This window comes from Macrobrachium nipponense, chromosome 6, assembly GCF_015104395.2.
Source record: "Macrobrachium nipponense isolate FS-2020 chromosome 6, ASM1510439v2, whole genome shotgun sequence".
NCBI lineage: Eukaryota > Metazoa > Arthropoda > Malacostraca > Decapoda > Palaemonidae > Macrobrachium > Macrobrachium nipponense.
This window is the reverse complement of record NC_061108.1, coordinates 99,445,478-99,469,358: the sequence shown is the minus strand read 5'-3', so window position 1 is coordinate 99,469,358 and position 23,881 is coordinate 99,445,478. Positions and strand designations below refer to the sequence as shown.

The 23,881-nt window shown below is 42.5% G+C and overlaps 1 protein-coding gene across 1 annotated transcript in view; it reads right to left on the bottom strand.

The window, feature by feature from the left end:
* The window catches only part of LOC135216694 (DNA-directed RNA polymerase II subunit RPB3-like), a gene marked incomplete in the record, with an annotated part of 92,794 nt that overhangs the window by 45,484 nt on the left and 23,429 nt on the right, over positions 1–23,881 (bottom strand). The window contains 1 exon segment of the mRNA XM_064252118.1: positions 20,171–20,377. Within this exon segment, the coding sequence (XP_064108188.1) occupies positions 20,171–20,377 (207 nt within the window).

Below are 23,881 nucleotides of genomic sequence, written 5' to 3'. Positions count from 1 at the left end.
GATCAGTGTTGTAGGCGCCATAACCCTGGAACATGCGTCGTAACCCTGGAAATAATTTCTGATGAATATAATTGAAAAGCGCCTTAACCTCGGAACGTCGTAAGCCGTACCCGTCGTAACCCGGGGACTGCCCTATAATGCATAGAAGTTGGGTCAAAAGAAGCAACAGGTCCTTGGCTTTTGGAATACTGTTGACAGAGTTGGCCAACTTGAATCACTGATTTAGTAGAAGTGTCTTGTTCCTAAAGTCGACACCATCCACCAATGAGCAACAAGTTCCTGACATAACTTATAGAGGGCTACACACTAACCCAAACAAAGTGGACAGAACAGCAATACCTTCTAGTAAAAACATCTTGAAGGAACTCGCATGACTGTGGATGTATTGCTAAGTGGAATACATTCTGCATGTGTACCACAAGTCTGACTGTTCTTTGGAAAGGCACTAAATCCATGCTAGAAAACCAACAAGTATGTGGGCAGACATTTCCTGTTATTCAGTCTCCAAACGTCCAAGCATATCTCCAATGACTTATGGCGCTTGTCCTAAAAAAGGGATTTTGACGAAGGAAAAATCTATTTCTGGGTGATTGGCTCGTGTCGCCCTATGAAAGGATCCTTAATATCATTCTTTCTAGGTAAAATTTAATCTAAAATTACCAGAGAAAAACAAAATTAAAAAAGAAAATGTCAGTAAAACTGACTCGCTCACTCTTAAAAAGAAGTGTCGGTATGGCAATAGGGGCGAGTGGGAACACTACCACGAGACATTCACCAATTAGAACTTCCAATCAGAATCCCCACAAGAGAGAGCTGATACCAACGGGCGATGCGGCCGCTACTACTACTACTAGAGGACGCCACGGACAACAGCGCCCTAGCGGACATCTAATCTAAAAACATCTTGTCCTGCAGGGGGGGGGGCAAACAATACAGGGTGGGTTTCATAGGGCGACACGAGCCAATCATCCAAGAAATAAGATTTTTCCTTCGTCCAAAAATTCCCTTTCTTTGGTGGGCTTCAAGCTCGTGTCGGCCTATGAAAGAGTACCAGAGAAACAGACAAGATGGGAAAAAAAGGACAAATGAAAAGCAGTTGTAAAATGAGGGATATAATATAAGTAAATCAATTACAGCATATAAACTAAGTACTTAAGTCTAACTTATTCTAAACAGTAACATAAAAGAAAGTTAGTAATGTAAAGTACTTAAAATTACAGTAAACACAGTAAATTATAATAATGCAGTGTAATTTTAACAAAATAGATTTACTTAGATAACTTATTTACAAAATACAAACACATTGTGTCCTACCCTAGCATAAAAATAAGGGTAGGTACACTGAAGTACATTATCAGTACAAAGTGTGGATGTCCCTAGCAAAAAAAAATAAGGGACAATCCACTAATATGATTTCAGCGGCTAAGGCTAGGATATCCGAGTAGCATGGCGATAGGGTGAGGCATGTGGATGAGGTAGGTAGAAAGGAGACCTGGATCTATACTACAACTACTATACAGTATCAGGAGAAACAATGTTTCCCGCTGCTACTGCTGAAAATTTTAAGATTCCAAGGACTTTAGATAATGACGTTTAAAGACTGTCGGAGATTTCCATCCAGTATACTTTTTTTAAGATCCTCAAAGTTCATATGTTGAAAGTAATTAATTGAGGTGGCTACTCCCCTGATGTCATGTGCTTTTGGGAATGAATCAGGATTGGCTTGTTTAATGAAGTAAAGGATTTGTTGTCTAATACCTTTAACTGACAAAGTACCACCTTTTTCTCTCATGAAGAGAGGACCTGAGGATCTTGAGGATGTACGAGATAGAAAGGCTCTTAAAGTTGATACTGGGCAAAGAGAAGGGTCTTGCGGAAGTGGGATGACTTTCCAAGGGGCCCCACCTTGCAAGAGGATCCTCATTTTTAGCCAAAAAACTACGATCCGGAGCAAGCAGAACTTCTCCTGAGGGGAGGAATTCCACATGACCCGCATCTCTGGATAGAGCCGACAGTTCTGAAATTTGCTAGCTCCCTGAAGCTAGGCTTAATAAGAATAATGTCTTCCTAAGAAGCATTATGAATGTACAAGACGAGTTGTCAGTATCTGAAGCTAGTTTGAGGACATCATTTAAGAAACCATGAAAACTGCAGTAGGCCTTTGAGAGGTCTAAGTCTAGCACAGGCTTTAGGAATAGACGTGAAATAAGATTCAGTCAGATCTATCTGAAAACCTAACTGAAACTCGATCTTCTTCAAAGACCGATTTATGAGTAGTAATAGTGCTAGCTGCTAACCTTTTTCAAACAAGGATCTGAAAAAAGGATATAGCTAGATTAACTGTCCATGGTTGTAGTGTTTGATTCTTTCAGGAAGGATGCTAATTTTTTAACAGCTGAGTCATATTGTCTAATAGTTGACTCTCTCTTATCTGATTCTAGGAAGAGAATATTTTGTGGATCAATATTAGCATCTTTATTAGCCGCAAACTTCATGAAGTCCATAAAGTTAGGGTCTGAAGAATTCCTGAGGAAGCGAACACAGTCCTCATTTGTACTGATTGTGACAGCTTGGGATTGGGAATCCGTTGAGGTCGGAGACCCAATTCCAGAAGAAGAGGATACCAGTTGCTCTTGGGCCAGTCCGGTGCAATCAGAGCTACTATTCCCTTGAAAGTCCTCAGCTTGCTTAAGACTTTCAAGAGGAGATTCACTGGAGGAAAAACATAAATTTTTCTCCACTGATCCCAATCTAACGACAGGGCGTCCGTGGCATAAGCCAGAGGGTCCAGGTTGGGGGCCACTAGCAAGGGAGCTTGTGGTTCGCTTGTGAGGCGAAGAGATCTACTTGGAGACCTGGGACTCTCCGGCATATCCATGGAATGACCCGTCGTCTAGGGACCATTCTGATTCCAGAGGGACTGACCGGGACAAAGCGTCTGCTATCACATTTCTTACCCCGCCAGGTGAGTGGCGGACAGATGCCATTTGTGTTTGTTTGCTAGGGCAAAGATGGCTATCATGACATGGTTCACATGCTTGGATTTGGACCCTCCCCTGTTGATGCAATGAACTACCACTGCACTGTCCAAAAACTAGCCTTAAGATGAGACTTTTTCGGGGGAAGGCAGTCCTTCTTCAAGGTAAGAAATACTGCCATTGCTTCCAGAACGTTTATGTGGAGCTGGCGAAATTGAACTGACCAAGTCCCCTGAACCTGTTTGAACTGAGAATATCCCCCCCCACCGGACAGGGAGGCATCCGTTGTGAATGGTTAACACTGGAAGGGGATATTGAAGGGTACCCGCTTGGCTAAGTTCTTTACTTTTGACCATGGACGGAGTTGATTGCGAAGGATCTGTGGAATTACTGACAACTTGTCTCGAGATTTGGCGTTTTGCTCTCGATCGCCAAACTCGATATATCTTTTAGCCTTGCTTTCCAGGAGGATATCTGTCACCGAAGCAAACTGAAGGGACCCTAGGATTCTTTCCTGGCTTCTCCTTGATGTTTGTTTGCATTTGAGAAATTGCCTGACAGATTTTGCTATTTCCTTCCGTTTGGCCACTGGAATTGACAGATTGTGGGAAGACAAATCCCATTGGATTCCCAGCCACTGAAAACGAGACTCCGGGGTAAGTCTGGATTTCGTTTTGTTTATCTGGAACCCAGATGTTCCAGAAAGTGAACTACCTTTTTGGTGGCTTTGAGACATTCCTCGATGTTGGTGCTCCCAGATCAACCAATCGTCGAGGTATGCTGCTACCATGATTCCCTGAGTTCTCAATTGCTGCACAACCACTTCTGCTATTTTCGTGAATACCCTGGGGGGCTACATTCAGACCGAAGGGCATCACTTTGAATGAGAATGTCTGATTTCCTAGCCTGAATCCTAGGAATGGGCGGAAGTGTCTGGCTATAGGGATATGATAGTATGTCGTCTGTAAGATCGATGGAGCATGTGACGGCTCCACGCGGAAGTAAGGTCCTTACTTGCGAGAGGGTAAAGCATCTTGAACTTGTCGCAACGAATGAAAGAGTTTAGCTTTGACAAGTCTAAGATTACCCTTCTTTTTGTTGAGCCTTTCTTTGGCACGCTGAATAAGCGACCTTGAAATTTTAGATGCTTGACTCTCGCAATAGCTCCTTTCTGAAGGAGTTCCTTCCGCATAATCTGTCAATTCCTTTGATGGTATTTGGTGGAATGATTGATTGGAGGAGGATCTTTGATCCAACTCCAACCCAATCCTTTGGACACTATGCTCTGTGCCAATTGCTGAACCCCCACCGTGGACGGAAGAGGAACAGCCTCCCTCCTACCTGGGGAGCCTCATTGTTGATGGGCGGGTTGACCACCACGCCCTCCTCTGAACTGCTTACTCCTTGTCGCCCTCCCTGCGCCACGCTGGCGAAAGTAGCCTCTCGCCCTACCTCTCGATTGTCTGTTAAAGGGAGGGTAGCCCTGACCTTCATACGTAGGGTTGAAGGCCGGCGAGAGTGCGTAGGAGGTCGAAGGTTGTGATTGAGGAGACAGCAGGAGGATGGGCTGGTTCTGCTTAGAAGTAGCAGGTTGTCCCTGTTGGGTAACCGGGGACGGCCTGAACAAATTGCTGCTGTTGCTGGTGTTTCTGGTAAGGCTGGAACCTTTTACCAGACTTCTTTGGTTTCTTACCAGCAGTGGGGACAGATTCTTGCTTCCTCTTAGATGAAATACCCCACCTAGCTCTAAGGCTCTGGTTAAGCCTAGCCGCCTCGTGGTGTACTTCATTTACAGCGGACTCTGGGAAGAGATCCGCTCCCCACATGCTAGAAGCCAGGAGTCTATTAGGCCTGTGCCTAATAGTGCACTCCTGCAGAACGTGCTTTCGGCAATTCCTCCTAGCTTGGAAGAAGTCGAAAGCATCCGTCTGAACCGTCTGAAGCTGGGATTGGCCAAGATCTTAAACAGAGGTTCCGTGCCATACGAGAGAGCAGCCATCTCTGTTATGATCAGCGAATTGAGGGACCTGCCAAACCTAGTTCGCGCGTCGAACTCCGCCTGAATCAAGGAATCAGGCAGCCTTGGGAGCTTTTCGCCGAACTGGTCCATGGCGCAAGTCCCGGTTTGAGCTTACCAAGCGTGAACGTGGCTGGCAAGTTCTCCCACAATTCTCCAAAAGCTGGAAGAGCGGAGAAGTAGACTCCGCCTCCCTTAGCTGTGGCATGGGCTCATCCTTGAGGACTGCCTGAAGAGTCGTCTCTACTATTTTGTAGCGAACGGAAGAGAAGCCTCCTCTTCCGTCGCAAAAATAGTGAAAAGGACTCTTATAGGCCTGGAGCTTGGTGTTTGTACACTCCAGTCCCTCAAGGCAGTGAACCCATTCACGTTGAGCATGATCCCTACTGTAGAGAACATTCTCCTAGAGATCTTGTCTTCCCTAGTAAGCGCCGCTACGGTCAGCCTAGCATAGCCAATGAAAGGCTGCGTCAAACCCGGAGGATAAAACTCGAAGTCCTCAATCCTTCGAGTTCCACACTCCGGGATAGAGATCATACCATCCTTAAACGGAGCGTAAGCGGCTACTCTCCATGGGTTCTCCATAGAGAAAGCTGGTAGTGAATCATATGGTGGAAGCTGGAAAACTACCAGCAGTTGTTACTGGGGAGACTGGAAGGGGGACCTGAGAGAGCCCAGCTACCTCGGTCCTCATTCTCTCTAACTCGTTAGAGAGATCTTGGATGGACTGGCCCGATTGAGACAGAGTGCTCGACAGTTGTGCGAACATCTGCTCAAACTTTGTCCCCAGGCGGAGACTTGAGAGCGACCATCTCGCCCACCTGTTGCATCACCACTGCTGAGAAAGCAGTGGGATCAAAGGTGCTGGGTCCCGCTCCTCCAACCGGCGTTACCGGAGTGGATGCGGTGGAGGCCGGAGAAGGCATTGGCTCGGCGGGAGCGGCGAGCCCTTCTCCTTAGAAGACTTGCTTCTAGAAGCTCTTTCGAGTAAGAAGAGCTCGGCTTGGCCTTCACCGCGTCAGCGTAAGAAGTCGAAGACTTCTTAGCTGAAGAAGACGAAGACGACTTCTTAGAAGTCGTCTTAACTAGGGTTCTTCGGTTCTCTCTGTCCCTTCACCTTGTGGGGGTACAGAGAGAGCGGGAGAGAGCGGGTAGGGATCTCAGATCCCACAAAGCCTTGGAAAGAAGCACTTGAAGAAGGGACAGGAGAAGATCCAGGAGCGCCCAAGGAAAGACCTTGGGCGCCCGACAGCACCTACCTCAACCAACAAATCCTCCGCACCTACCGCCATAGGCTCAATGTTGAGGTCCAGGGTAGCGACGTCCGGGAGGGGACCGACTCCTGTGTGGCTACGACCCCAAAAAAAGAAAGATTGCTGCATCTCTTGCTGGATGGAGGCTATGAGAGGGGCTGCGGATAAGGGTCAACATACCCTGTTGACTTGCCCCCGGGGAAGATCTGGACGGCCAGCTTCTTGTCTTAAAATATAAGGCTGGCCATTTGGCGGCGTTCTTTCCGAAGCCGCCTACCCACGCTTTCAGGGTTGCAAGGGCGACCTCCCTCACACCAGCAGCCTGAAAGAAAAGGCGAAATGAGCTTCTAATGGCGGAACGGGTTAACAAACATTATGTCTAAGAGTTGTTAGTAAAAATGATAAAGAAGTCTATAAACGACTTACCCCCTCCACCAGCTGACTGACTAGGTCGTAGCAGATGGCGCAGGCTTCCGGGTGCCAGACGATCATATCGTTGTACGGCGTGGCACATGGAGCGTGAGACCTGCACTCATCGTGGCCGCAGGGGTCGTACAACGTCGCGTTGCATCCCAGGACCTGACAGTTGGTAGCCTGTAAGTGGAAAGATACATAAGTATCAGGAGAACACTTACAGCCTAACAGTTGCTCCGCTGGTGCCTGGAGCGAGAAAGTTAGATTAAACCAGAGCCCCGCCATAATACGTGTGGTAGTAAAAAATGGTTGGTTGTCCTAGGCTACGGCGGAGACAAGAGATAGAATCCAACCAGGTGGTGGTGGTAAAATGAAACCACGACCGGATAATGGCGGGGATGGTATACATATGAATAATAAATTAAACAAATCATCGTAAAATTATAGGGTATATCCTTAAAAATAACAATAATTATCAAACCTTTCCCCACCCGTCTACTAGAAGAGTTGCCCGGGTAAGAAGCAAGCTCCTTCCGGTAGCGGGGGAGAGATGTAAGGATATAGTAGGCAAGCAACCGACCACTAGTAGTGACCACCCCGCCCGCTGGCGGAGCAGTAATCTATAACCAAAAGGGTGCCCCGGCTGCGGCGGAAGGCTCCGTTCGTTATAGAAAGGGAAGGTGGCTGAGCAACTGGGGAAGGGGGGGGAGGGTCTCGGCGTAACAGGCGGAGAGAGAGAGAGGGGGGGGGGGGTGGCCTACTCCTCCCCGTCCCAACAACTACCCGCTCGGAGACCCGGTACCCTATGAGTGGTCGCCCTATACCCCCGCTGGGAGGAACCCCTGGCCTCCTCAGAGAGAGAGGGAGGAAGCAACTGAGGTGTCATGACAACCAAGGGGAATCCCCCAGCGCCTCCCTATACCTGGTAGGTAGGGAGGGAAGGGGAGGGGGAAGGTTGCGATGGAACACGTGACCGCAAGTGGGCCTAAGCCGCGAGCAACACAACCGTGGGAGGGCCACGTGAACCAGGCTGTACCAATACATGGGACATGCACCTAGGCTAGCCTAACACCTAAATAGAACTAAATTTACATCGTAAAGATGGAAAAGACACTTTTAGTAGAAGAAAAAGAAGCCCAGGAGGAGGCAAACTGTTCCGCGGAACAGAAGAGCCTACTCGGAGCCAGCGATAGCCGATGAAGAGCAAGAGCCGGGATGCTGGGCTGGAACATAGAATAGCCCTAAATACCAAACTAAGAGAAATGGTTTAAAAGGGCTAACCTAGCTAAAACTCGATGTAAAAAACGAATGAACGTGATATTAGTAAGCCCATAAGTATAAGAAGTCCCAGTATGGAGGACCGGGAATTCTTAACGAGGCAGCATGGCGCCGCCACGAGACAACCGGGGGGGGGAAGGAAACCGTTATATGGACCTATTAGAAGGAAAATACTGGTTCCCGGAAGACAAAAATACAGTAAAAACATTACTTATGAGGCACTTAACTTAGCCGTTGCGATGGCAGAACGTTCCATGATGGATGGTGATATAAATCCTCGTGAAATAGTACAAGCACAAGAAAATGCGTCCGAACGCTGGTGTCTAATAATTAAGGTGTCCGCTAGGGGCGCTGTTGTCCGTGGCGTCCTACAGTAGTAGTAGTAGCGGCCGCATCGCCCGTGGTATCAGCTCTCTCTTGTGGGGAGGATTCTGATTGGAAGTTCTAATTGGTGAATGGCTCGTGGTAGTGTTCCCACTCGCCCCTATTGCCATACCGAGCACTTCTTTTAAGAGTGAGCGAAAGAGGTGAGTCAGTTTTACTTGACATCTTAATTTTGTTTTTCTCTGGTAATTTTAGATTAATTTTACCTCGAAAGAATGATATTAAGGATCCTCATAGCCGACACGAGCTGAGCCCAGAAATTACCTTGACCATGACTCCTCTACAGTCCTTCGAGTTACGACGCTGATCCGTTCTTAAGACGTTGTTAACACGATTTTCAGTGCAAGTCGGAACATTAAAAAATACCACATGATTTAATGTAAATACGTATCAATAACAAAGAGAGAACAATTCCTTACCTTTATTAATTTGGTTGGCTTGCACACTGGAGAGGAAGCTGCGGTGCTGGAGAGACTGGGGGAGGTTAGTGAAGAGAAGCAGAACCTCCAGAAGATGCTGGGGCAGGTGAGTCTTGAGGTGAGGCAGAATCTACAGAAGGTGCTGGAGATGCTGGGGCAGGTGGAGGTCTGAGTGAGGCAGAACATCAGGAAGGTGCTGGAGATTGTGGGGCAGGTGAGTCTGGGTTAGCAGAACATTCAGAAGGTGCTGGAGAATTGTGGGGGCAGGCAGAGTCTGGATTGGTGCAGAGCAGCTGAGGTATAGAGGGCTACAGGATCTCTTGCAGGCCTCTCTACCTCTTAAAATACTGCTCCAGGTTAGTCTGAACAGAGAGCAACCTCTTTCATCCAAGATCTCCTTTGTAACACTGCATCAAATCCATGATGCCTCTGGAAACCCTAGTGAGCCTGTCCAAGTTGGGATCCTGAGCATCAAAAGTTTGCCAATTGCTTGCTGCAACTCTGCAAAACCTCTTGCCAAGTCCTGCCTTGTGAAAGCCTTTAGGGTCTCCCTTGGGGGGTGGGGCTCTTCTCTCTATCATCTGCTTCTCCAGTTGTATCAGGTCCTCGGCAGATAACTCCTCGCCATGAGACTCCAGCAGCTCTGTAACATCATCAACCTCCATCTCCAAATTGATTTCCTTACTCAGGGCAACAACGTTCTTTACAACTTGCTGAACTGTGTCCTCAAACCCATGGAAATCATTCACAAATTGAGGACAAATTTTTTCCAGACACCATTCATGTTTGTTTGCTTAACCTACCTCCAGGAATCAGCAATGTTCTTCACAGCATCAAGGATGTTGTAGGATTTCCAAAAGTCCTTCAGAGTCAAGTCCTTCTTGGTTTCAGTTGCCTGTAAAGCCATAACAATTGTCCTTCGTAGGTAGTAGGCCTTGAACGAAGCAATCACTCCTTGGTCCATAGGCTGTAAAAGGGCCATGGTATTAGGTGGAAGGTAAACCACCTTGACATTAGGGTTAAAGTCTCCCAGCTGGGCAGGGTGTCAAGGGGCATTGTCCAGCACTAGCAACACCTTAAAAGGGATACCCTTGGAGGCGCAATACCGCTCCACACTTGGCACAAAATGGTTTACGAACCAATCCTCAAACACTGCAAGTGTCACCATGCCTTTTCTGTTGGACTTCCAAATTACTGGTAGTTGACCCTTCCAAATGCCCTTGAGTGCCCTTGGATTTTCAGCCTGATACACCAACAAGGGCTTCAGTTTGAAGTCGCCAGCAGCATTACCCCCAAGAAGTAAAGTTAGCCTCTCCTTGCTGGCTTTATGACCGGGTGCTGACTTCTCCTCCTTGGCGATGTAAGTGCGGTTAGGCATACGTTTCCAAAACAAACCTGTCTCGTCTACGTTAAACACTTGCTGAGCAGAATAACCCCCTCCTTAATTATCTCAGACAACGCTTTAGGAATTCACTCGCTGCTTTCTGATCCCCACTAGTAGCTTTCACCTTGCACTTTAAGGTTATGGTAATTGGCCAGAGCCGTAAATCGCATAAAAACCAACCCCTACTAGCCACAAACTCTTCACTTTCACTTCCCTCCCCCTTTTCTTTCTTTTTTCAACGCTTCAAACAATCTTTTCGCCTTCTCCGAATGATCACCATAAGGCTGACTGGGATACGCCGTTGATTTGGTCTTCCAACCAAAGCACCAATAACCTTTCCATTTCAATTATTAGACCACTACGCTGCTTAGTTATCACTGTCGCTTTCATAGGAGCAGATCCTTTCACATGTTCAACGATGCGCTCTTTATCTTTGATAATGGTAGCAACGGTCGAACGGCTAAGGCCAAGCGAGCGGCCAATGTTTGTTGGCGTTTCTCCCTTCTCGGATCGCTTTATAATGTCCACTTTAATTTCCATGGTGATGGCCTTTCTTTTCTTCGATGCACTACCATCAGAAGAGTCCGCCTTGCGCTTGGGAGCCATAACAAAGAGCAAAAAGTTACAAAAACGATACAACACGAGGGAGAGAGAGGCAGTGTAAACAACCAAAATGGCGTATGGGCGAGGACTGAGCGCGTAGCGAAGCGACGCCGTCCTCTCCCCACAAAGAAAGCTATTCTTCCGCCGTGCGCCTGGAACTAGTTCGCGTTTGTTTACGTTGCTTACGACGCTAAACCGCGTAAGACGGAACGACGCAAAATATTATTTTTTATATTTTTATGCCGGGCGCGTTCGTAACCACGAAACATCGTAAGTCGAGACCAGCGTAACCCGAGGACTTACTGTATTCTGTTTCATTTTTATATATATTTTATGATAGCATCATATTATTATTGGATCAAGTTTCCGCTCTTACCCGGGAATTGTGATTTCCGCCTTTCCCCCTTTAAGTTCTATGAAGTGAATTGCAAGTGCAGTATTCTGTTTCATTTTCATATTACTTTTCACTGCTGTGCGGGGGTAGGGGAAGCGAAGGTCTGCCAGGAAGTCGTCGGAAAGCTCTCCCGCGACTCCCTTGGTATTCGATTCTTCGTCTTCTTTCCTGCCCCCCGCTCAACTTCCTCGTTGTATTTTGTATTTGGGTCTTCCTTGCGTTCGGGGTGGGGCATGTCTCCCCGCCGTGCCCCCGCCTGGTCTACACTCCCCATGCTGTGTCGGTGACGCCGTCTGCCGCTACTAGGGCCGGTTGCCGCTGTACCGATGGGGGTATGCCGCCGCCGCCTGTGTTCTTCGTGTTGCCTGCCCCAGACTTCCGCTGTTCCAGCAGCTTGCCCCTGGACCGGCCGCCAGTACCCAGGTTCCCGCTAGCTGCCGATGATTCTACGAGGCGATGGCTGGGCCTGCCGTACCTGCCGCTGATGTGGTTCCCGCTGCTGGCTTGGCTGTCCCTTCTGGGTCTACCGCTGCCGCTGTTCCTGCCGCTGTTCCTGCCGCTCCTGAGCTAGTTGCTGTACCTGTCGCTCCTGGTTCCTGCGCCTGTCCATGCTGGTCCTGCCCACGGTGTGTCTTCCCCAGTCCCAGGTCCTTCCGGACAGGTGCAGTCGGGCCGTGTTGCTTCGGCCAAGCGAGCGGCCAATGTTTGTTGGTGTTTCTCCCTTCTCAGATCGCTTTATAATGTCCACTTTAATTTCCATGGTGATGGCCTTTCTTTTCTTCGATGCACTACCATCAGAAGAGTCCGCCTTGCGCTTGAGAGCCATAACAAAGGGCAAAAAGTTACAAAAACGATACAACATGAGGGAGAGAGAGGCAGCGTAAACAACCAAAATGTTGTATGGGCGAGGAATGAGCGTAGCGAAGCGACGCCGTCCTCTCCCCCACAAAGCGTATTCTTCCGCCGTGCGCCTGAAACTAGTTCGCTTTTGTTTACGCCGCTAAACCATGTAAGACAGAACGACGCATAATATTATTTTTTATATTTTTATGGGGGCACGTTCATAACCACAAAACAGTGTAAGTTAAGACCGGCGTAACCCGAGGACTTATTGTATATACAATCTCCTACTAAAAAGAGACTTATGAGAGATTTCTGTTGAAGACAAAGGAAGCTATAAGAGGGAGATTAAACCGGTGGAAGACAACCAAAAAAGAATCACAACTGCCCTTCACCGTCTCCACCATGTAACGTACTGGTCCCAAGTCTCTCCATGCATGTTGGGAGGTTGCAACTGTCCATATCCCAGAACCTGAGTCTGCACTTATCCCCGAAAGGTATAAAACAAGACTACCAATAGATAATTCCTTATCTCCTTAAACCGAGCTGCATAACCTGATAGGAAGCGAAAGTGTTCTCACTTCTTCCAAACCGAGCGACTATAAACATGAGGACGCTACTGGCAGCATCAGAAATGAGTTACTTGTTTTCCTCGCTAAAAACTCCCGCTGATGACAAACCCCACAGCCGCCTACACAAACTCACTGGGTTGGTGTCTCCACCTCTCTAAGCAGTCGCAGAGACGAGGCAATGTAGCTAAAAGGGCAATAGCTCAAGCTAGACTGAAAATCCATCAGTATGTCTGTCAATCTCGAGTTCATTTTCCCACAGGAAAGAGAAAGAAAGCAAACCTCCTACTAAAGACGGTTAAAGGACCAATAAGCATTTGAACAGCAAAAGGCGGCCTTCAGCTCTCCACGACTTTAAAAGACACAAGACGACAAGCAAAGGCAGACCTAAAGGGAGATTTGTGCATCTGAGGATGAGAAAAGTTATGAAATGCTCTCTAATTGGAGAAAGCGTTGGTTCTCTTCTCCAATATTTAGAGGGCACCGAAATACGCTAAGACAATTAAGACATATTCTCTATGTGGCCTCTTTCCTCAACAAAATGAGGTTACAGCAAGGTGTAGTGTTGCAACAAATGCCGACCAGCCCAAATGAGCTCCTCAAACTCCATTCAAACTCTTCTTAGCGGGCGACGGGAGGAGACAGCTGGCGACAGGAAATAAACAAAAGAGCTTAAAGGATTGCTCTTTCTCCACAACCCTTGGCGACAAAAAGCGACACTTGTCGATAAGAGGTGACAGCAGCTGAGTGCTGTATTGCATCCACCACGACTCAATGAGGGGAAGACGGTTTTAAGCAACTCAGGACTCAGTCAAGTCCACATGAGTCAACAACGTCCACAGTTCACGCAAGTTGACTGAGAGAAGGAGAACGAGGCGCCAGAAGTGGGAGGCGGTGGGAGAGGAGTTACAACAACTCTCCCGCCTCGTCCGAAAGCGATCGTACATACTTGAAAGCATTCCTATATGAAACTAAGTTAGAAATCTCTGAGGCTAGAATATCTAACTTGGTGAGAACTTTAGATACTACAGACAGTGTAGACTTGAAAGAAAAACATTAAACGAGGCAGTAGTAAGAGATTTGCCGACAGCCGAAGAGGAAGCAAGCAGAGAACGAACACAAGCACTACGAAGAAAAAGGAATGTGCTAGCAGATGAGAATTTAGAATAACCCAAACATGAGAGTAAACAGTCAACTGAGTCGACATATCTAAATGTGTAAAACTCGCTACAGATACATTATCATCTCAATAAAATATCTATACCTATATCATATAATATTAAACCTATGTATGCTAACACCTCAAACTAGGTGTTGAAGATGACAGAATGCGCCTACGGAGCGAGTGTTAACACTTACCAAACGGTCCTTATGCCTTATGCGAAAGCTTTAAACGAGATTCAGACCATGAATAGGGCGAAGTAGGTATTAGAGGGCACAGAATCCCATCGTCCCGAGAACCAACCCAGTTCCTTGGCAGCGGACACTACCAACTGTCGCAGGGCAGTCCTAGGCTCGGGCTACGTACAGATGAGGGCACCAACACCTTACTTCTAACAGGGAACGTGAAAAAAAGCGCACACTATGGAGGGATTTGGGACGTTCCCATCACAAACTCAGTTGAACTGGTATTAGAACTAAAAATAGGTTTAATGTTCTAGCTTCTCGTTACGCTTTTCCTGAACTGAATGGGGAGCAGAAGGCAATACTATTCTACCAAAATGCCTAGTCGGAGTAGGGATAGCCTGACAGGTTTAAGTCCTGACCTAACTAATTGCTTTCGCAATCTATTAGTTTCCCATCTTTCCTATATCTGACATATTCAGGAATAAATTTCTCAGAACAATTCTCTACATTCTTCACATCTAGTAGTTCCAAGATCACACTCTATACCCATGCAAGTACACAGGAATGTTGATCAACTTCCAATTTCAACATCCTGGTTACACCAAAAACATTCTTACATAGCCTGATGTTATTGGTTTTGCTTCCAGTTGAAGATATCCTAGGAAAATGAAGTTACAAAACTGTAAACAGGTGTAAAACAGCCAAACTTCATAGACTACCAACAATCGCCTAACCGCAATGGCGGCAAGGAGAATTCTGACGAGGTAAAACATTCGAAACACACCTGGTGGAGAACAGGTAAACTAGACAGTCATTCAGGCAGCCATTCGATTTTTTGTTTGAATGCCGACTTGCCTGATTGGCAGGGAGATATAGCTAAATTTAACAGTAGGCAAGATTCATCACAAAAAAAAATAATTACTATAAGCAAGGGATAGAGGGAGGGAGTAAACGCTGACAGACAGACATGATTGCTCATGGAAGTGCAACTGACACTAAATTTAATTACTTTCACTATACTATACACTTTTAATGACAGCATGCTTACAATGCAATTAATAATGTAGTGAAAATAAGAAAATTCAAATGTACTGTATGTTATCAGTTCATCTGTTGATTACATGTAATCTGTACTCCTGAGAGCAATCATGCAAATGTCAGTCTGTTTACTCTCTCTCTCTCTCTCTCTTCTCTCTCTCTCTCTCTCTCTCTCTCTCTCTCTCTCATTATTATGGATATTTTATTCCAAGTTTTGATAAAATTAATATTCCTTATTAAAATGTTAATAATATAAGAGATATTAGGGGTTAATTTGATATACAGACTCTGCAGATCTGAATGTACTTAAGAATGACTTCACAGTTTGTGAGTGGGGGAAGCAAGAATAAGGAAACTGAAGATATAGATAATGCCAGGTTATGACAAAATTACTAGAGATGATTTTAGCTGAACCTGAAATGATATGTATTTGAACTGGAATATTTAACAGAATATGGACTGTGGAAACAGCCTGATGATTTGAATTGCAAGTCATAACAAAAGTACTCTTAAAAAGGTGGACTGACTAGATGTAATTATAGACACATTGCACCAAAGTCGGTTGCAATGAAAATATTCAGTTTGCTTATTCTCAACTGGCTGGAGAAAGAAACTGATGGAAAGCTTAGATGAATAAGCTGGTTTTAGACAAGGCAGGAGCTGCACAGATAAAATATGTCTTAAAAACATATTTTGTAGTAGATTATAGATTTTCCCATTCTGATGACTTTTGTTGATTACAGAAAGGGATTTGACAATGTTCAGAGATCAATACTACGGATGTCTTGCATCACTATGGCATTCCCGTTAAAAATACAAAGCTAACTGAAATACTAATTTATAAATGAAGTAGATGAAAAGTTAAATTTGACCCATCAGCTTTAACTTTGCAGTAAACGATGAAGTGTTACAAGCGAATATAATTTCACCTTTGTTACCTTTCCCATATATTTTATGATAAAAAAACTTAGAATATGCAAATGATGTTGTTTTAAGCCCTACGAAACCACAAGATTTAAAAAGCTGCTTGTTAGTATTTATAGAGACGGGACTCAAAATAAAATAAATCTTAAGAAAAACAAGGAATGAAGACAGATCATACACAATGGATAAAATGAGACTAAATAGGGAAAGACTCAATAAAGTTGGCTCTTCGAAATATTTAAGAACCATGATATCCTGTATAGGTTCTCTTAAGCTAGAATTTAGTGAAAGATAAAAAAGCCGAGTCAAACAATTGGCAAGTTGAATAAGATTTGGAAATCAGACTTACACTGCAAACAAAAGTAAGATTATATATAAGTCTAGTGTGATCAGCAATACTATACAGACACAAATTGTGGTATGCCAGCAAAGCCCTGCCACTGCTCAGGAGTCCAAGAATGACACTCGGAACAAGGATTAGTAACATTACCAACATTAGCTCTGCATCAGCTGCAAGTTGAATGAGGGTCAGTCTCAAATGAAGCAAGAAAACGAGAGCAAGGGTAGTTAACCAACACCAAAACATTTTCTCTGAGGCTTATGATTGGATGGCTTAGATAAGTTTTGGGTTTGCCTTTTCAAAAGCAAAACAAGCACAAACATACAATGTAGCACTATTTCACAAAACGAGCACGCAAACCAAAGAAAACATGGGTATAAAAGAAGGAAAACACCAACTTCGGTAGGAAGGGCAACAGTATATCCTGCTAGTAATGTAGTAAGGAAGAAACTAAATGCCTCTGGCTGAACCCCATTGCCATTAATTCCTTGTTCTTCAATTTTATATGATTTTTACCAGTTTCGAGCTGGTGCTAGAAGAATTTATCCTAGCATTATGACTGCAGGTTTGTTAACTATGAAAACTTATGCGTATTTCTATAATAAAACAAAGTTATACAGTGGACGCCCCCGTATTTGCGTTCTCCGGATTCGCAGACACACATTCGCGGATTTCTCTTGGGAACATTTCCCAGCATTATTCGCAGAAAATTCGCATATTCGCGGTATTTTTCTATGAGAAATATCCACAAATTCCTGGGTTTTTTTTATCAATTTCATCATAAAATGCACTTTTTGTGATAAAACTATTAAAAAATCCAAGTATGAAAATTTTTAGTGGGTTTTTCTTGAGTTTTAACTAACAAAATAGGCTCTTTTTAGCATTTTTATAGGGGTTCCAAACATTCGCGGGTTCTAACTATTCACGGGGGGATCTGGTACTCATCCCCCGCGAATACAGGGGGACCACTGTAATTATACTTACCCAGTCATTACACAGCTATAAGTGGAACTTATAGCTGTGTAATGACTGGGTAAGCTACATAATTAAAAATACAAATTAATAATTAAAAAATTTTCATTTTAAAGAGAATATTAGCAGTCAGATAACAGGATAGAATGAGATATGGTACTACAGTATAAGGTAAATTACAGGCTGAATAAGATCTGGAAATCAAATAATGTAGGCTTAACTGCTTATGAATGAAAGATTATACATGTCTAGTGTAATCAGTATTGTTATATGGATGTGAAGCATGGTATGACAAAAAAAAAAAAATCTGATAATTTGAACATAAAGCATCAAGAATATTGTCAATGATGGCAAGGGAGTGATAACTGATACTATAAAAGAAATTGCAGAAGTTTTGTTTGTAGATGAGGTAATGATGCAAGGAGCTGTCTTAGACATGTCCTTCACACAACTCCTGGAAAACAGTTATGTGAGTGTCAATTGGGCTCCTGAGGGTACCGTAGGCAATGAATGACCCAGACATATTGGGGAAGAACCATGAGGAGGGAGGCTGGAGGAGAGGGGATATTAGTGGCAGACAAAGTACAGGAGAGGCAAAAGCCCTTTGCATCACATGGCACTGTAGACAATGATGATGATATAACAGGGTCCAATTTCAGGCAGGCCAATGGAAACTAGCCTATGAATGGAATAAAATACATTTTTTATGGCCACTGGTAACTTTCACTCCCTAGCACTGGTTTACTTACGAGGTGAGAATGGTGAATTACATCAGACATTCTTTCTTACTGAAACTGCATAACTTGAATTTTGGCACTAACATTGGGTACAAGGTGTGTGAGGGCTGGCAACAAGATAAGACAGATGCAAAAAATGTGCTTGTGTGGCACTTATCTGCTACAAAATTAATACATACTTTAATAACACTGTCATTTCACCATTAACTAAATTTTCAATATGAAACAAAAATGAAGGATGTTAAAGTGTTAATTCTAGCACAGTACATATTGATATGTCAGGCAAAGCATGCAATGTCATCTGAAACACAGTAGCTTATGGCCTCAGAACCTATTCTGTTGTGAGCAGACCAAATAAAAAAAATGTTAATTAAATAAATGTACCAAAATAGAATGCACATGTCCTTGACATCTTCATCATCTGATCTCAATAACTGAAGATGCATTAATTCCTCAAAAATAGAATAGAAAAAGTCAGCATGATCAAAACAAGCTTCAGTTTTTGGTACACCACAAAACTCTCACAGCAAATCCGTTGTTAGCCTCTCACAAGATAAACCTTATAGTGATTTGAAATATCTAGTTGATAGCCAAGGCATCTGTCTGAGCCTCCACAGTAAGCTGGTTCTGGATATCTGCCAACTTCTTTTTAAGGACGGCAATGCCCATAAGGACAATGTTCTCAGGCCTAAGGGCCCCAGAGGCTTCAACATTGAAATAAAACTTGTTGGGTTTACCTAGAGGATCGAAGGGAGCTTGAGCTGTACAAGATTAGAAAAAGAGGGATTACACTGTAAGAGTCCTAACTGTAGAAAAAAAAATGAAAAATGTCTCAAGATATTAGTTCCCAATTTCAGAAGATACTCAAAACTGAAAGAAAAGAATATGTAAATTGTCAAAAGAATTACATCTGTTCTTCAGTAACAAATTCCTCATCAGAACTACACTTTTTGAGTGAAGTGAAATTGAGAAAAGTTATTTCACATAGCAATAGGTACTATACACCACATAGTACACAACAGACATAACTGCTTGAAATCTAATATAAAATTTCTAGTTAGGTATAGTTACTAATGGTAGGGTGCATTTCTTGTTCATATCCCTAAAATTCATGGAGAAACCATGACATATGGGAAGGTTCCTGTATAACTCCACGATTTACTATGGCTATTATCATATGATATAATGACTGGCAGTAACAAGAATAAATTTCAGTAACGTGATTGAACTATCTAATGATAATAACTAATAATTAATAGTAATATATAATGAGACTACTTCAACTTCACCTACTTTCAAAGGGAATTTTCTTCCATTTAATATATTTAAATCTAAGATGTACCTTATATCCTGTTTCTTACGATTATGAAAAAGTGATTATGAAAAAAGTAGTTAGCAAAGTATCAATACAATGAAATCAACTATATTAAGAAATTATGCAACATCAGGAAATCTCAATTTAGATCCAAATAATTTATATGTAATTTGTAACTTCCAGTATTTTCAAATTTTTACATACTAGACTTATTGAAAAAACGTCCAAAATACAATAAAAATATTGTGAAAAACTAATAATAATTTGAGAAAATAGACTGGTATTTTACTTATCAAAATATGAACATCAAAACTAACATATTAAATTCATCTAGTCATGGTAGCAACAAACGAAAGCCATCCCAGTCCACTAAAATGTTTGAGAGGTGCTACACAAGATAATAACTGCAGAACACTAAATATCATTCATTAGTATTCACATAAAAGTGACTACATAATAAAACAGCCCTCAAATAATAATTGCTGAATATACCCACTAAATAATTATGTAATAAGAAACTAAGACAGAACATAATACAGGGTTCCAAAATTAAAATGTAAAAAATCTAAGATGATCAAAACACCTGATGCACACAAACTCACTTAATCCATGGCAGAGTATATCTTTTCATCATCTACATGACAACATGGAGTGTTAACACTCGAGACACACCAGTAGGTTGAGATTAGTATCCTGAATGACACATGAGTAACAAATAGTGTAAATACAAAATGAGCACCTCAATATGAGGTGTACAATTATGCAAAATCTGGGGACCAGTGAAGTTTAATACCATACTTTTTCATTTTTAATATTAAAGATACTATCATATGGCATATAAAGTAATGAAAGACTGAACATCAGATATTTTTCCTTGCAACAATTATAGAAAAAATTTGAGTTCATGCGCCAAAAACTATCTTTTTATAAATACATTAAAATATAAAAGCAATTGTTTACTTACACTGATTATCATCCAAGACAGTATATTCACTCTTAGGCCATTCCTCTGGTTTGGGATACAGTGTGTGTCTCAAGGCATTGTCAGGATCATATTCAAATGCTACACTAGAAGTGGGATTCCACTTGGCATGTTCTTTCCCAAATCCCTTCACAGCATAAGCCTTTAGCTTGAGTGATTGGCCCTTTCGAAGTTTGACAATGAGAATATCTGTAAAAAAAAAATCAGAGATTTTAAATAAAATTCTTAAAAACAGATAATTCTGAAAGCAAGGTCTGTAGAAGAATAGCAAAAAGTATGAAAGGTACAGCTTACTAATGTTACTGAAAAGCTATGTATCATAAACCCTTGTTTTATTTGTAACACAGACACTTTCAAAGATCCTTATAAGGGTCTAACATGGTTCCTCCCCAAGATAAACAAATCTGAAATGTTTGAAATATGTTGGTTCCCAACATTCGTGTGCATTAACCCTTAAACGCCTATTGGACGTATTTTACGTCGAGATAATTTGTCTGTCGGGTGCCAATTGGACGTATTTTACGTTGACATAGAAAAGTTTTTTTAAAAATTCGCGGAAAAATACTTATAGGCCTACCAGCCGAAAACTTTTGAATCACGCGCCTTGGGGGATGCTGGGTGTTCATGGATCAAGGTGTTGTTTTGTTTACAATCGTTACGCAGGTGCGCAAGCGCGAATTTCTTTCTTATCGCACTAAAAAGTATCAGTGCCACATCTCAGAAATTATTCCTTCACTTTGACATAATTTTTGCACCATTTTAAATTAGCTGTTACGTAGAGTATTATATATGAAAATGTGCGCAATTTCATGTAGATTACAACGAAAAAATACTCATGATTGTAGCTTTTATCAGTTTTGAAATATTTTCATATAAATAACGATAAGTGCCAAAATTTCAACCTTCGGTCAACTTTGACTCTACCGAAATGGTAAAAAACGCAATTGTAAGGTAAAACTCTTATATTTTAGTAATATTCAATCATTTGCCTTCATTTTGCAACAAATTGGAAGTCTCTAGGACAATATTTTGATTTATGGTGAATACAAAAAACTTTTTCCTTACGTCCGCGCAGTAACGTGCGATTGTGGTAATGTTTGCACCATTTTAAATTAGCCGTTACATAAAGTTTTATATATGGAAATGTGCGCTATTTCATGCACAATACAACTAAAAACAACCCATGGTTGTAGCTTTTATCAGTTTTGAAATATTTTCATATAAATAACGATAAGTGCCAAAATTTCAACCTTCGGTCAATTTTGACTCTACCGAAATGGTCGAAAAACGCAATTGTAAGCTAAAACTCTTATATTCTAGTAATATTCAATCATTTACCTTCATTTTGCAACAAATTGGAAGTCTCTAGCACAATATTTCAATTTATGGTGAATTTATGAAAAAAAAAAAAAAAAAAACAAAAAAAAAAAAAAAATTCCTTACGTCCACACGGTAACTCTTCCGAAAAAATCATACATGCGATTGTCGTAATGTTTGCACCATTTTAAAGTAGCCGTTAAATAAAGTTTTATACATGAAAATGTGTGCAATTTCATGTAGAATACAACAATAAATAATTGAAGGTTGTAGCTTTTCTCATTTTCGAAATATTTGCATATAAATCACGATAAATTAAAAAAAAAAACACGTTCGGTCAACTTTGACTCTACCGAAATGGTCGAAAAACGCAATTGTAAGCTAAAACTCTTACAGTCTAGTAATATTCAGTCATTTATCTTCATTTTGAAACAAATTTGAAGTCTCTAGCACAGTATTTAGATTTATGGTGAATTTTATAAAAAACTTTCCTTCCCTCCTCGCGAGGATTCTCCGCCGCAAATTTCCCAAATGCGTACGTCGCATTCTCGGAATATTTGCTCCGTTTCATATTAGGCGTTTCATAGTTTTATGTAAGGGATTTTGACAAAGGAAAAATCTATTTCTGGGCGGTGACCTGCGTCGCCCAGTGAAATGACCCAATAGCACTCATTTCTAAGGTATAAGGTATACATATTGCTATATATACAAGAGAAAAAGCTATATGGATAATACCAGGATAAACCTGGTTCGCTCACCCCTGTATTAGGGTGTCGGTATAATCTGGGGCGAGTGAAACCACTACCCTGCCATTTAGTGTCTTCCTTTGTCAATCTCCCTTTCAAATTAGGCGCCATACCCGCGCCACCTACTGCCCGGTACTGCTACAACTAGCGCCTCGATAGCCATTCCTGAAAAATAGCACCCAAGCTTGGGCCTACAGGGTGAGGAAACAAGAGGTGGGTTCACTGGGCGACACAGGTCACCACCCAGAAATAGATTTTTTCTTTGTCAAAATCCCTTTTCTGGGTTAAACCTGTGTCGCTCTGTGAAATAGTAACAGATAATTGTTCCCACAAATTTGGATATACTATCCATGAGACTACTGGAAGGGAGAAATTAAACTCCTAAGTAATTCTACCCTATTTCTTAAAAAGATATCACTACAACAAGTAATATTAGATATTTTACATATATAATTAGTAGTTAAGTATATACAGTACCCGAATGGTTCAACTGTACAATCCCAGTGAAAAAACCCCGAGGTGAAGTCTATGGACTAAGCGAGGCAGGTAGGAGGGAAAAGAGCTAAAGAAGGACAAGGTCTCTACGACTAGGTATTTCCACATGACTAGGCTGTGTCAGGGGAAACAATATTCCTCGTTGCCATTGCTGAATATTTAAGGGCTTCTAAGGATTTAAGGTAGTGGTGTTTAAATACTTTTTTTGATTTCCACCCGTATACTTTCTAGGGTCATCAAGATTCATGTGGTTGAAGTAATAAATTAAGGTAGCTACTGCTCGGACATCATGTACGTGTGGGAGTGATTCCGGATTAGCCTTTTAAATTATACAGAATTGTTATCTAATTGCTTTTCATGATTAATGAGATTGTTCCACCATCTCTCTAATGAATGAAGGGTCTGAGGTTTTATTGAAGTTCTGTCTAAAATTGAACTCAAAGTTGACTGGACATAGGGATAGATCCTGTGGAAGTGGGACAATCTTCCAGGGGCCACCCACTTAGAGGATCTTCGTTCTTAGTCAAGAATTCTATCTGGAGGTAATAGAACTTCTCCGGATGGAAGAAAGTCAACATGATATGTTCCCTAGAAAGAGCTGTCAGTTCTGATGTTCTAGCTCCTGAGGCTAGACCTAACAGGAATAAGTTTTCCCACCGAGGTTTGTATAAGGACATGGTTCATTATCAGTGTCTGAAGCTAAATAAGTACGACATTTAGAAACCAGGAAACTGAATGAGGTCTGTCTGCTGGTCTTAATCTAGCACAAGCTCTCGCAATCGATGAAAATATGCGTCTGTTAAGTTAACGGGTTAGCGTTTATAAAACCAACCGGAATATTTCCCTAAAGCAGATTTGGTTGTGGAAATAGTACTAGCTACTAGGCCCTTCCTAACTAGGGTCCTATAGGAAGTAACAGCCATATTCGTATTCATCGTCTTAGCTTGAGTCTTTTAGGAAAGAGGCTAGCTTCTTAATGTAGAATCGTACTGCCTAAGCATAGATTCCCGTTATCTGATTCTAGAAACAAGGTGTTAATAGAATCTAAATAGGGATTTTTGTGCCGCAAAATCCATGAAGTCCCTAAAGTTAGGGCATTCTGAATCCTTGAGAGAACGCACACAGTCCTCGTTGT